Source organism: Thamnophis sirtalis, unplaced genomic scaffold (genome assembly GCF_051295495.1).
Source record: "Thamnophis sirtalis isolate CommonGarterSnake01/CBP01778 unplaced genomic scaffold, rThaSir2_p1.2 scaffold_11, whole genome shotgun sequence".
Lineage (NCBI taxonomy): Eukaryota > Metazoa > Chordata > Lepidosauria > Squamata > Natricidae > Thamnophis > Thamnophis sirtalis.
The window spans coordinates 16,066,283-16,079,558 of record NW_028261391.1 but is presented as its reverse complement, the minus strand read 5'-3'; the positions used below and the strand labels follow the sequence as shown (position 1 = coordinate 16,079,558).

The window sequence follows — 13,276 nt, the reverse complement described above, 5'->3', positions numbered from 1 at the left end:
TAGCAACCTAGAACTAAGGAAAAATTTCCTGATAGTTAGAACAATTAATCAGTGAAATGAAAGTTGTGAATGCTCCAACACTGTAGGTTTTAAAGAAGAGATTGGACAACCACTTGTCTGAAATGCAATAGGGTTTCTGCTAGAGCAGGGGTTTGGATTAGAAGACCTCCAACGTCCCTTCCAGTTATTCTCTTATTCCTTTAGCCTAGCATTGCAGGGACCATGGTAATAACTGTTCATCATGAAACCTTGGCAGCAATGAAGATCTTCATCTAAGGACACTGTTTCAGCAAAGGGCCCTATGCCAAGGGCTCCTTTAACTTTGGAGCCATCTCTGCTCTCAATTTGTGTGTGTGTGTGCATGTGTGTGTGTGTGTGTTTTAATTTGGGCCAAGCATCCATCAGAGAGCTGCTTACATGCCTTACCAAAATGCTTTGCTGCATTGCTGAAAATAAAAGAATCCAGGCTGGACCTCTTAAGTTACCTGTAGTTAAAATGCATAATGGCCTGGAGAGCATTGCCTCCTCCTGTTGAGATATCACCTTCAAAACCAGGTAGTAGGGGGATCACAATGTAGACTCGGTATCGTTTGTTTTCCCTAAAAGAAAATGCAAAACAAGTAATTTAGTTTTGTAACAATATTGTACATTTTCCAGTACTGGCATTTCAATAACAGTTCAGGGGATCCTTAGCTCATGATTGCAATTGGGACTGGGATTGTGATTGTTGAGTGAAAGGGCATTAAACGAGAAGTTATGTCACTGTGTCACTCAAGAACCATAAAGTGGCACTCCTGGTTGCATTCACTGCGCAATCCCCGGTCCGTTAAGCAGATGGAGAAAAATGCTGCCTGCCAAAGGATTTCAGCTTTCAACAGAGCTGAAATCTTCTGGCAGGCAGCCCTTTTGCTCTCCAAGAACTTGAGAGAGAATCCTACTGGCAGGCAACAGCAGCTTGCAACCTTCCCTGCCAGCTTTTCACCGACTTTCTCGGGAAGTCAGCAGAGGACATTGCAAATAGTGATCGCAGAATACTTGGCAACTGATCATAAATGCAAACAGGCTGCCAAGCATCCAGATCACGATCATATGATGCAGGAATGCAGGTGGGATATTTTGCAACAGGCAGAAGTGCTTTACAGGCCATAAAGAAGCGTTTTCAAGGTTGTCATAATTTCGGATCAGTGTTTAAAAAAGTAATGAGTTGAGAACTACCTGTACAAGGATTTATGATGTCAGCTACCTGGGTAACTAAGTATTTGCAAGAAAACCACTAAGCTCAGAGAGCATCAAGGACTCCATAGTTCAGTGAGGCTAACCTTTTTCTCCTCAGGTGCTGAAAGTGTGTATGTGCGTGCTACAGCACGCATGCCCACACCCATAATGCAATGTGCATGCAATACCCCCCATGCTCCCCCCCATATGCATGCACAAATACCCCCCCCCCCCAATTGCTATGTTTTGGGCCTAGCAGGCCTCCCTGAAGCCTCCTGGGACCTCCTGGGTGTGGGGTGTGCTCCCTGCATATGCATGCACGTCTCTTGCATGCGCCCTGCCCCCCCCCCACGCACGGCAGAGACCTGAAAATCAGCTGGCCGACAGGAGCTGAACTGGGGTGACGGCTTGTGTGCCCACAGAGAGGGTGCCAGAGGTTCGTCATCACGGCCATAATTCAATCCAGAGCCATAATATATATTCCTTTCCATTTGAATAATGTATTTCAAAAATGTATATTGGAGGGGGTTTATACTAGAACTAATAATTTATTTTAATACATAATCACAGAGGAGTATTTCGGTGGGGTTTCTTTTTGAATCATTTACATAAAGAACGATGATCTATGAAACCTGTTGACTAAGGTTTTCCCCACCCAAAAGAAAGTTTAACTCCTTGCCCAGCACCCACATTTCCATCACATGGCCCAATCATTCACGGTCCCAACTGAATATGCCTCCCAGTCACACCACTCCAGGTGCAGGGCAAGATGTTCTTGGCTCTCTGAGAAAGGAATGTTATTTTGACTATATATCTCCCATACTCCATATAAGCCCCCCTCCCATTTTCCCACAGCATGAAATGTGGCAGGCCTGAAGGCCCAGTGCAAAAGATGGCTTCCAGGCCTGACAGGTGGAGTCAAAATAAGAGAAAGAGAAGGATGTAGTCATAACCACATTTAAGTACTATCCCAAACAAATAGCCTTCTCAAGGAAGCTGTCAGGTCTGGAAGCCATCTTGGGCCTTGGGTGAAGTTCCCAGAAGATGACCTAATTAATTTACGAGACTCGAGACAAAGTTCAAAATTCCTGTATCCCCTCCCTTCTGTCCTGCGTCATAATTCATATTCTCCAACTAGGCTGTAGACATGAGATCTGACTCCGGCCGAAGGCATGCATGGAATTCCCCCTTCCATGCCAGCCTGATAATAGTCATGGCAACGCTTTAGAAGTTGACACCTTGGATCTTCAGGCCTGCCACATTTAGTGCTGTGGAAAACTGAGAGAGAGGATTGCATGGAGATGGGTAGATATATAGTCAAAACAACATTCCTTTCTCCAAGAGTTAAGGCCACTCTGCCCTGCATCTTGAGGGGTGTGACCGGGAAGTATGTCCAGTTTAGGATGGTTCCTGATTGAGCCAGGTGATGGGCATGTGGGTACTGCGCAGGGGCTTGGACTTTCTTTTGGGTGGGGAAAACCTGGAAGCTTTCAGATTCGGGTTTTCCCACATGTTACAATAAGACACTAAGTTTTGAGGAATGCCTTGCCTTGAGCTCTTCTTTTGTTGGGGGTGTTACCTAGAACATTGACAGAGGTATGGTCAAAACTATAAGAAGGAGACATCTCTATTAACAGGTTCTGAAGCTACCGGAGCAGGGAAAAGAAGAGCTGGTATCTGTTTGTAGCAGGTTGTTCCTAAAACACACGTTTTATACAAGTAATAAAAATACATCCTTATTTCCGTAAAGACTAGGGTACTTTGCCTATGTACTTTTCTTGAAATTGGTTTTCAAATGTTAAACATACATTTGGCTTGAAATTAAAGACTATCACATTTGTGTGAGACAGGATAGAGAGCATATGTGTGAAGTTAATTAATGAAACTTTTCAAAATTAATTAGACAAATTAATCACCCAGGAGCAACCTACTTCATTAAAAGCAGCTACAGCGTGCCTGAAAAAAAAATTGTTCTTTATTTATTGGGGAAACTGATGTTGCAAAGATGTGATTGTATTCATTATATACATTTCAATTGTCTGAAGGACTGAGAGGTGTATTATTCAGGGGGCGGGAATTCTCCATCAAACCTTTCCATTGCAGGCAGTCCTTGACTTGACTTATGACCACAATTAGGATTGGAGTTTCCATTATAAGTCATGGCAGTCAAGTTGGTCCTGATTTTATGACAAATTTTATGACAATTATTAAGCCAAGCACCAGAGTCATTAAAATCCAGCTTCTCCAATTATTATTATTATTATTATTTTTTGCTGGAAATTGGCAAAAAAAGGTTGCAAATCATGAGCACATGACTGCAGGGCACTGCAACTGGTTGTAAATGCAAGTACCGTATTTTCTGGATTATAAGATGCAGCGGGGTATAAGACGCACCAAAGATTTTGAAGAGGTAAATGAAAAAAAGGTTTTGCACTCTGCAGGCCTCCCAAACCCCCATTTTTTGTTTAAAACGGGGCATGCAGAGAGTTTGAGAGGCCTGCAAAGTGCTCCTGGAGGCTGGGGGAGGGGGGGACAAAAAGGAGCAAAAAACGCGTCATTTTTTGCAAAAAAAACCAAAAAAAACAGGGCATGCATAGGCTTTGGGAGGCTTGTAGAGTGCTCCTTGGGGCTTGGGGGGCAAAAACGAACAAACCCCCCCACCCATTTTTCACTTGTTTTTGCCCTCCCCAGCCCCCAGGAGCACTTTGCAGCCCTCCCAAACCCTCCGCATGTCCATTTTTGCAAAGGGGGTGCGATTTCGAGAGCCAAAAATGTATTTAATGTTTAAGATGCACCCAGATTTTCACACTTTTTGGGAGGAAAAAGGTGCATCTTATACTCCGAAGAATACAGTAGTTCTCAAGTATTCAAATTGTGATCAAGTAGCTGTGATCAGGTACAGCAGTAATAAGTGCAAGTATAAGTGCATCATTTTTTCCCAAGTAACTAACTGTAAAGTATTGTTAAAGGAATGGTCATAAGTCCAAGACTACCCGAATCATTTAAATAATTATGCAAGAGCAAAATTTACAGACCAGAAGATGCAACGGCAAAGTATTTTGTACAGTATATGCCTGTGGAAGTTTTACTACTGACTGACCAACAGGAGGCAGTGCATGACTGGTTTCATTGTTATTGGAACTCATCAATTTTGGAACTTCAATCAGTTCAACTTCTTTTTTTAGCAAGAATCAAAACTCTTAGGCTGTTGATTTTGTTCACTGTTATGTAGTGCATACTGCTTTGTGAACTATAGTGCCCTCACTATGGCCTGTAGCTGTGGTGGGTTGCAGGCGGTACGCCCCGGTATGGGCATACCGGTGCCTGCTGGAAGTAGCAGGCACTGTTCCGGTATGGTGCTTCGGAGGGCCCGCCCACCCACCTGTGTTCCTGACCTGTATTTGACCCAACTGAATCATTTGTGCACGTGCATGAAGCGTACGGCCCCTGTGTGATGCTCCGCCAAGCAGCTGGAGCACCACGGGCGGTGGGTGCGCATACATGTGCAGCAGGTGTGCACGTGGTGGATGCCCGGCCCCATCGCAGCATACTGGTTGCGACAGGATCCGGAACCCACCACTGGCCTGTAGGAAAGGAGGTATAAACTAAGGAATGAGCATACCTCTTCCTTATTTTAAGATCTCAAATTAGAGAGACCTCTTAGAATTATGGCACTTGAGTCATGAAACCTGTAGCCTGTGTGCACGACATACCACAATTTGTCTCTCTAACCTGAGAACTTCAAAGGAGGAAGGCATGCACTTATTCTTATTTCATATATATATCTATATTGACTTTCAGTACTGGGTCTGCCAGGAGGGAAGTTGCTTCTCAGTTGCTGAATCAAAGTACATAAGGAAATGCATACACTTTATTATTTATTTCAATTTCAGTATGCACAGTATTTGACACAACTAAATATTAAGAACAGCCTTTCCCAATCTTTGGTCTCCAGTTGGGTTGCATTTCAACTCCCATAATTCCCAGGCTATGGAAAGAGGACCTGGGATCATGACCCACCTTCGCTGGCTGGTGCTGGGTTCTGGGGCAGTGAACTCAAACGAGAAGTACCGTATTTTTCGGAGTATAAGATGCACCTTTTTTCCTCAAAAAAGAGGCTGAAAATCTGAGTGCATCTTATACACTGAATACAACATTTTTTGCCTCCCGAAGTCCCGCCCTTTCACAAAAATGGCTGTGCATACCCCTATGGAGGCTTTCAGAGAGCTCCTGGGAACTGGGGAGGGCAGAAATGAGCAAAAAATGGGCTGTTTTTTGCCCCTCCCAGCCCCCAGCAGCATTCTATAAGCTTCATACAATTGTTTTGATGGAAAATGGGCCCGTTTTCACAAAAAATGGCCCATTTTTTGCTCATTTTTGCCCCTCCCAAGGCTATTCATGCCTTTTTAAAAAAAAACAGGCCCATTTTAGCGAAAAATGGGCCGTTTTTGGGATGCTTGCAGAGTGCAAAAACTTTTCTTCCCCTTTTGGAAAGCTCTTTAACTGATTGATGAGAATTACATTAATCAAGTGCTGTGCCAGCAGAAAAAAAGTCTTAGGTGCTGCACATTGTCAGCGATTTCCTTCTCCAGCACATGGATAAGTACATCTGGAAACATCTACTTACGTACCTACCTACCTACTACCTACTCTCTCTCTCCCTATCTACTGTATTTCTCTCTCTCTCTCTCTCTCCCTACCAACATACCTATACAGACACACTCTCTACCTACCAACTGTATTTCTCTATCTCTCTCTATTTCTCTCTCTCTCCCTACCAACATACCTATACAGACACACTCTCCCTACCTACCAACTGTATTTCTCTCTCTCTCTCTATTTCTCTCTCTCTTTATCTATCTACCTACCTACCTACTTACCTACCTACTTACCTACCTACCTAACTACTCTCTTTCTCCCTACCTACCTACTGTATTTCTCTCTCTTTCTCTCCCTCTCTATCCCTCTATCTACCTACCTACTTTTAAAATTAAATACGGTAACCCTTTTCCAAGGCATGGATTTCACAATCTTCTCACTTCTTCAGATTTACAGAAGTGATAGGGACAGAGTTACAAGAATTTCAGCAACTAAACTACATATTTCCCGGAAGAACTGGTTGATCTCCTACAGCAGGGGTATCAAACTCAAGGCCCAAGGGCCAGATCCGGCCCACGGGGTGTTTAGATCTGGCCCGCCTGATCACTCTGGAAACAGCGAAGGAATGGCCCCTTGTGCCCCTGCCAGCGAAAACGGAGCTTGGCGGGGCTGCAGACGGCTCTCTCAAATGCTACTTTTGCTGGCAGAGGGTTGCAGGAGGCCACTGCAGCTGAAAACGGAACTCAGTAGCCTATTTTCACTGGCAAAGCGCTTGGGCCACCACAGGCACCCCTGACACGAATGATGTTGAGCTGGTCACACTCACCCTGGCCACACCTACCCTGGCCCCCTGAGGTCAAAAACAACCCTGATGCGGCCTTCAATGAAATCAACTTTGACACCGCTGTTCTACGGCATTAGAAATTCATGAGAATTTTTTTCTCAGACGAGGCAAAGAGACAGGTCTCTTTACTGATAATGGATGAGCCTCCTCAAGTTTATTTTCTCAGTAACTTTTATCAGCCTGAGAGCAGATCCTTTGAAGTGATTATGGGAATTGGGGGTTCAACATATCTTGAACACACCAAAGTTGGACAGTGTTCTATTTGTAACTTTAGTTCCTTTTGTTTTCCTCTTCCCTGTGACGTGAATTTAAAAGCTAGTGTGAGTTCTGTATTTTTGTCACAATACTGTGCTCAGGGCTGTGTAGAATGAGCTTCTACTGAAATAACTCTGATTAATTTCTTGGGAGCAAGTAAATCAGTGCAACCAAGAAGAATGTGTAAGATAAGGAGAAAAGGAGCTCAAAAAGAAAGGATCATTCAGAATGGGTGGCTTGGGTAAACTTTTGCTCTGCTGGGTCTTGAACAGAGTAACATACTACAACAGGTTTATCTCCTCACATGAATAAATGAATAACTTACTAAATAACTAAATAACTAAATAAATAGGGGGAAAATGTGCTGCATTGAGATACAGACTTGCCACCGTCTCCATCAAAGTGTAGCCTAGCAAATGCAGGTACTCCTCAACTTATGACAACAATTAAGCCCAACAAAGTGATAAAGTAAGAAATTTGTTAAGTGAGTTTTGCCCCATTTTATGTCTTTTTCCTGCCACATTTGTTGAGTGAATCCCTGCAGTTGTTAATATTAGTAAGTGAATTTGGTTTCTTTCTTTCTTTCTTTCTTTCTTTCTTTCTTTCTTTCTTTCTTTCTTTCTTTCTTTCTTTCTTTCTTAGACTTATATACCGCTTCATAGGGCTTTCAGCCCTCTCTAAGCGGTTTACAATTTTTTTAGCGAATTGAGTCAGCAATTTCCCCCCACAGTCCGGGTCCTCATTTCATCCACCTCGGAAGGATGGAAGGCTGAGTCGACCTTGAGCCGGTGAGATTTGAACCGCTGAGCTGCAGATCAGAGTCAGCTAAAGTGGCCTTCAGTACTGCACCCTAACCACTGCGCCACCTCGGCTCATTGACTTTGCTTGTCGGAAGATTGCAAAAGGTGATCCTATGACCCCTGGACACTGCAACTGTCATAAAGGCGAGTCAGTTGTCAAGCATCCAAATGTAAATCATGTGACCATTGGGATGCTTTAACAGATATAAGTGTGAAAAATGTTCATAAGTCACTTTTTTCAGTGCCGTTGTAATTTTGAACGGTTACTAAATGAACTGTTGTAAGTCGAGAAGTACCTGTACATGAGAAAATAAAGAGGTGGGTTTTGTCAAAAATGCTTATTTCATTTCTGAGAATGTACTGTATACAGGTATTCCTTGTTAAGCAACCATTCGAAGTTATGACAGATCTCCACAAAGCTACAGTAGTTACAGTGGTGGGTTCCAGATCCCATTGCAACCGGTACGGTTGCAAAGGGTCCCGGCGTGCACCACATGAACGTGCGCAGCACGCGCATGCATACTTACCTCTTGCGATGCCTCCGCAAGCCTCTGCGCTGCTCCAGCTGCTCGGCGGAACAATGCGCAGGTGCCGTGTGCTCTGTGCGCGTAAGCACCGAAGAACTCAAATACAGGTAAGGAGCTCAGGTGGGTGGGTGGGCCCTCCGGAACACAGTACTGGAACGGTACCCAGTGCTCTGGGCAGGCACCGGTACGCCCGTACTGGGGCGTACCGCCTGCAGCCCACCACTAGGTAGTTATGATCTGATTTTAACTTCTGATGGCCTCCTTCCCCACAGTCATGTGATCACATTTTGGGCACTTGGCAAGTGGCCTGCATTTACAATTGCTTGTAGTGTCCTATGATTTATGACATATTTTGCTGGAAACCAACATTTACTTCCTGTCCCTTGCACACACAAAAAATCCATTGACTGCCATGAGTTTGGTTAATGTGTTCATTGAGTGACTGCAGAGTTTGCTTAATGACCGCTCAATTCTGGATGTAAATCAAAGGCTACTTGTATGATCTTACATCAGATCTGTACCTCATAAGACGTATTTTACCTACATGTCCTATATTCCCTCCAAATCTACAGCTCAGACATGGCCAAACTGGGGCAATCCAGATGTTGCCAAACGACAACTCCCAGAAGAACCAGCTAGTGTTACCAAAGGTGACATGTAATCTCCAGGCTCCTATGGGAAGGATAATATTCCTGATGCTCAGCGCATTGAAATACACGAGGTATCCTTTTGCAATTCTGCTGAGAGACATTTTTGCTTATTTGTATGCATGACAGTGGAAAATACAGAAAAATGTAAAACTTGATATTGTGTTTTGCTGTTGAATAGAATCCTGGAGATCCAATTTGGTTGAAGCATGTGGGCTCTGCAGCATAAAATGTTGATCTGGCCAAGCTGTAGATCTCATTATCAACTGAGCTTCTGCAAATGCTCCGGGGTTTGAGAATTGATCACTTGTTTTGATAGGAATACAATTTGTTGCAATGCATACACCACTACCTGAATCACAATTATGCCCAGGGAAGCAGATTCTGTCTCTTTAGCTATGTTCTGTACCATGGAAACCCAAGGCTCTATTTAGAATTATGTAAATACACTTTTCATTTGCACAATTTCTTCGGCTAACAAGACTTGTGGATCCTTCAAGCAATCTGAAAAGGTTTCAGCCAAGGCCTTCCTAGAAAGAATTTCTGGTCTCTGAACAGTACATAGTTGCAAAAAAACATTTCTTTGCAGCCAAATTACCTGTAAGCTTTGAGAATTCTATGTGCAATGGCATCACCAATTCGGTTTGACACAACTTTGTCATCGGCGCAGCTAATAAAAAACTGGTTCTACATTTTGGGAAAAGAAAACAGAAAGGAATTGCAAATATTTATGTTGCTAACAAAACTGAGTAATTGCAAGCTTTGAATGTACAATATTTGAAAAGACAACTCTTTCTAAAGAAAGAGCTCTGGGATTATTTGTAAAATTATTTTGTGAAGTCTGATGAGAAGACGTCAGAGAAGATAGATTTTTTTAAAAGTGGAATCTGTAATTAATAACCTTCTCTTCAGGAAAGCACAGAGCATAATCCCAGTGCATTCTATTTACACAGACAAGACAGGGGTCGGCAACCCGTGCCTCTGGAGCCGCATGTGGCTCTTTCAATCCCTCTGCTGCGGCTCCCTGTCACTGGTTGGTTCCACAATTGATAGGGCTTTCAGTTAGGACAGGTAGAGGAAAAAGGAGGCTGGACTAGGAAACTCTGTGGTAGAGGAACCAAACTTCCGGTTGGAGAGGAAATAGGACACCACCACACTAGGAGGAGACTCTATGGTATGGTCAGCTCCAGAATTGAACGGGGGGCTTCCAGTTAGGACCTTTGTGGCTCTTTGAGTGTTGACGACCCCTGGGCTAGACTGCCAACCTACTATGCTCCAAATGCCCTGGAACCAACTCCCAGAATTCCTACCGGCTGCTTAGGAATTCTGGGACGTTTATTTCTGAAAATAAACACTTCTGAAAAGCACAAGGTCATAGAAAGCTCTGGCTGGAATACTATTTAATCAAAGAGTGCATCTTGGAATCAATTCCAGAATTCTCAGCCATGCAGAAAGGTTACTTAGCAGACAGAATTGAAGTATCTTCAATTCAATTGGAGGAAAGAAAGTTTATTGAGAGACGCCTATTTTCAAGAGCTGTATGAGAAATAGAGAAGGCAGCAGGTCTTCCAGTGGTAGACATTACTCTCTGCAATATTCTTCTCCTGCTCTTTGTGGATTTTAAAGAATTAAATCTACATTTTACCAGTGGCCTTTAACTGTGGCTTGTTATCGCAGTGATTTTTTTTAATATAATTATTTGCATTGCTTCTCTTGATTATAACATTACAGTACAATGGATTATACTATGGAATAGTATAATAATCTGCAAAGACTTAATAACACTAAGTTATAATATTGTTTCGTTGTTACCCATCCAGTTTTTGCAGATTGGGCCAGATAAAACTGCACATCAATCAACCAATCTACAATAACGGAAACAAATCCCATTGAAATTATTGGAGCTCTGCAAATGTAGGAACGTTTAATTTACATTTCTCTTTGATAGAATTTGAGCATCTTTAGATTTTATTCAAAGAATTTACCTACCAGATACGTCACAACAAACACAAAAAGTTTAATACAATGATGAACAATGGTTTCTCAAGGCGCACTGATGAGCGATGACACTTCTGTGTGCATGAAGGGAATAAAGAATTGAGACTCATTCTGCACTTTGAAGGACCACCATTTCAACCCCGAAGGCAAAAATTACACAATAAAAGCAGACTCCTATAAACTGCTGGTGTAAATTTATGGTATCTCTCCCCAAATTGAGCATCTTCTGGTTATGTGGACTTCAACTCCTAGGGTCCTCCAGCTGGTGTGAACATTATTGAGAATTCTGGGAACTGAAGTCCACATAATTGCCCACATTTGGAGGGCAATTAAGGTGGGAAAGCCTCATTTATGTTACTGTTAGCCTGATTCCTACAGAAGACAACATACAGTATAAGATATGTGATGGAGAAGAGGCCCAATGATTCTATCCAACTCCAGGGGGAAACCCACCTGGTTTAGAACTTCAGAACTTAGAATAACTTTATTGTTATTTTGAATGTACACTAATCAGCATACATTAAAATGAAATTTCATTGCATACAGTTCTCAACGGGCCTTCTAAGCCTCCAATCACAAAAATACTCTCACTTATGCACATACAGGCAAAGGCAGCACTATTTATGTGCCTGGAGAATTTCAACCTATATGAAAACTATAAATATAGCCACTGGCTACTTTCACTATACTGAGCCAGGTCTCCACACTCGGCAACTACTTGCCTCTATATAGATGTAGTGCTTGCTGTTTTCTATCACGCTCACGTAAGCAGAATGGATCGATTCTTCATGGTACTTAATACCAGCAGACCAATCAGCAGCAGAGCGAAGCACCTAGGAGAGAAAACACCAGCTTTTAAAAATATAATTTCTCTTAGATCAGGGGTGTCAAACTCACAGCGTCACACTGTCATCACGTGACGTATTGTGACTTCCTGCCCTGTTTGCTAAACCAGGGGTGGGTGTGGCCAACGCGTGATGCATCTGATCTCTGGGCCACCCATGTCTTAGATAATCCTATACAAGGTGTTTCCGTTTCATAGCATAAAACCTAATGATATGCAATGGTCTGGCTCTGTCAGTTCTATCTCCTAAGAATCAGCTTCTGGTGACAAAGTCTTAATATTACTTTTTGTTGGATTAGCATGTCATCTGAAGCCCCCATTTGTGGTTTATTGTCAAGCATGTTGTGGCCCGGCAGAGCCCAGTGGAGCTGGTGGCAGACTCAGACAGTGAGGCGGTTGGGGAGGAACATGGGCCAGTTCTGGAGTCTGGGGAAGGCTCTGATGAGTACTGTGTCTCGGAGGCAGAAAGGGGGCCACGGCTGTCTGTTCCTGACTTCTTGCCAAGTAATTGCTGCTACAGCATGGTGTTTGGAAGATATCGGTCTGGCAGCTCTCCAAGCCTGATAGCGGTCTGTAGTTGTGAAATCTCATGAAAGACTGTTTGCTGGGACTTTGCTGGAGAGGAATTCCCTTTAAGCTAAATAAAAGAGGTTTTATTGGGGCAAGGGAGTCTGCTTCATGATCTTGGGAAACCTAGGTCAGAACAAAACAATGTCATTGAGTGAAATGAGAGCCCACTCATTGATTGACTGCAGCTGTTTTTCAGCCTTGCCTGAAGGTGTTGGGAACTGAACCTGCAATAATTGGCGAGCTGAGAGTGAGGTAAACTCTATTGCTGACCTCTATCTATTTTCCAAAAGGGCAGAAACTAAGCGAATATCAGACAATAATGCCAGAGTGCCATCAGCTTCATTCAAGGGGGCAGCAGGGAGGGTGAGGACGAAGGCATTACTGTCAGTAGAAGGTTTTTTTCCTAAGAAAAGCAGTAGAAAAACCACAAACAGCTGCTACCCGTACTGCCCTGGTTAACACAACAAAGCATTTCCTTTCTTGTCTGAAAAGAATGAGGTCACCTTCGAAAACTCTTGCAGATCATGAACTAATGGGTTTAAACCAGAGGAAAGCAGATTCCTCAGAACAATTTCACAACATAATCTATGACAAAGGAAGATTATGAGTTCTGCCTCATTGGATGCGTAGGAGAGGGAATTCTCTATAAGATCTCCTTTAATTTATATTCTTTCACTGAGTAGCAGATTTCATCCAATGCAGTGGTGAGATTTAAATTTTTTTACTACTGGTTCTGTGGGCATGGGGTGGCTTGGTGGAGTAGCAGGGGAAGGATACTGCAAAATCCCCATTCCATCCCCACTCCTGGGAGAAGGACACTGTAAAATCCCCATTTCTACCCCATCCCACTAACCTGCTTTCCAGCTCCGTTCTCCTGTGCAGGGCAACAGAAGAAAACCCAGCCAATAAGCTGAGACTTGGGAGGTAGCAAATAGATGGGGCTGGAGCCAGCCAGAGGTGGTATTTGCTGGTTCTCC

The 13,276-nt window shown here is 43.3% G+C and overlaps 1 protein-coding gene across 3 annotated transcripts in view; it reads right to left on the bottom strand.

Annotated features, from left to right (window-relative positions):
• PLD1 (phospholipase D1) overlaps nucleotides 1-13,276 on the bottom strand; it is a 171,644-nt gene that overhangs the window by 22,549 nt on the left and 135,819 nt on the right. For all 3 annotated transcript variants that reach the window (XM_087725244.1, XM_087725243.1, XM_087725245.1), the window contains 3 exons: nucleotides 11,608-11,718; nucleotides 9,486-9,574; nucleotides 486-599 (listed from right to left, as the gene is read on the bottom strand). In XM_087725244.1, the coding sequence (XP_087581370.1) occupies nucleotides 486-599; nucleotides 9,486-9,574; nucleotides 11,608-11,718 (314 nt within the window). The remainder of the gene's footprint in view (nucleotides 1-485; nucleotides 600-9,485; nucleotides 9,575-11,607; nucleotides 11,719-13,276) is intronic.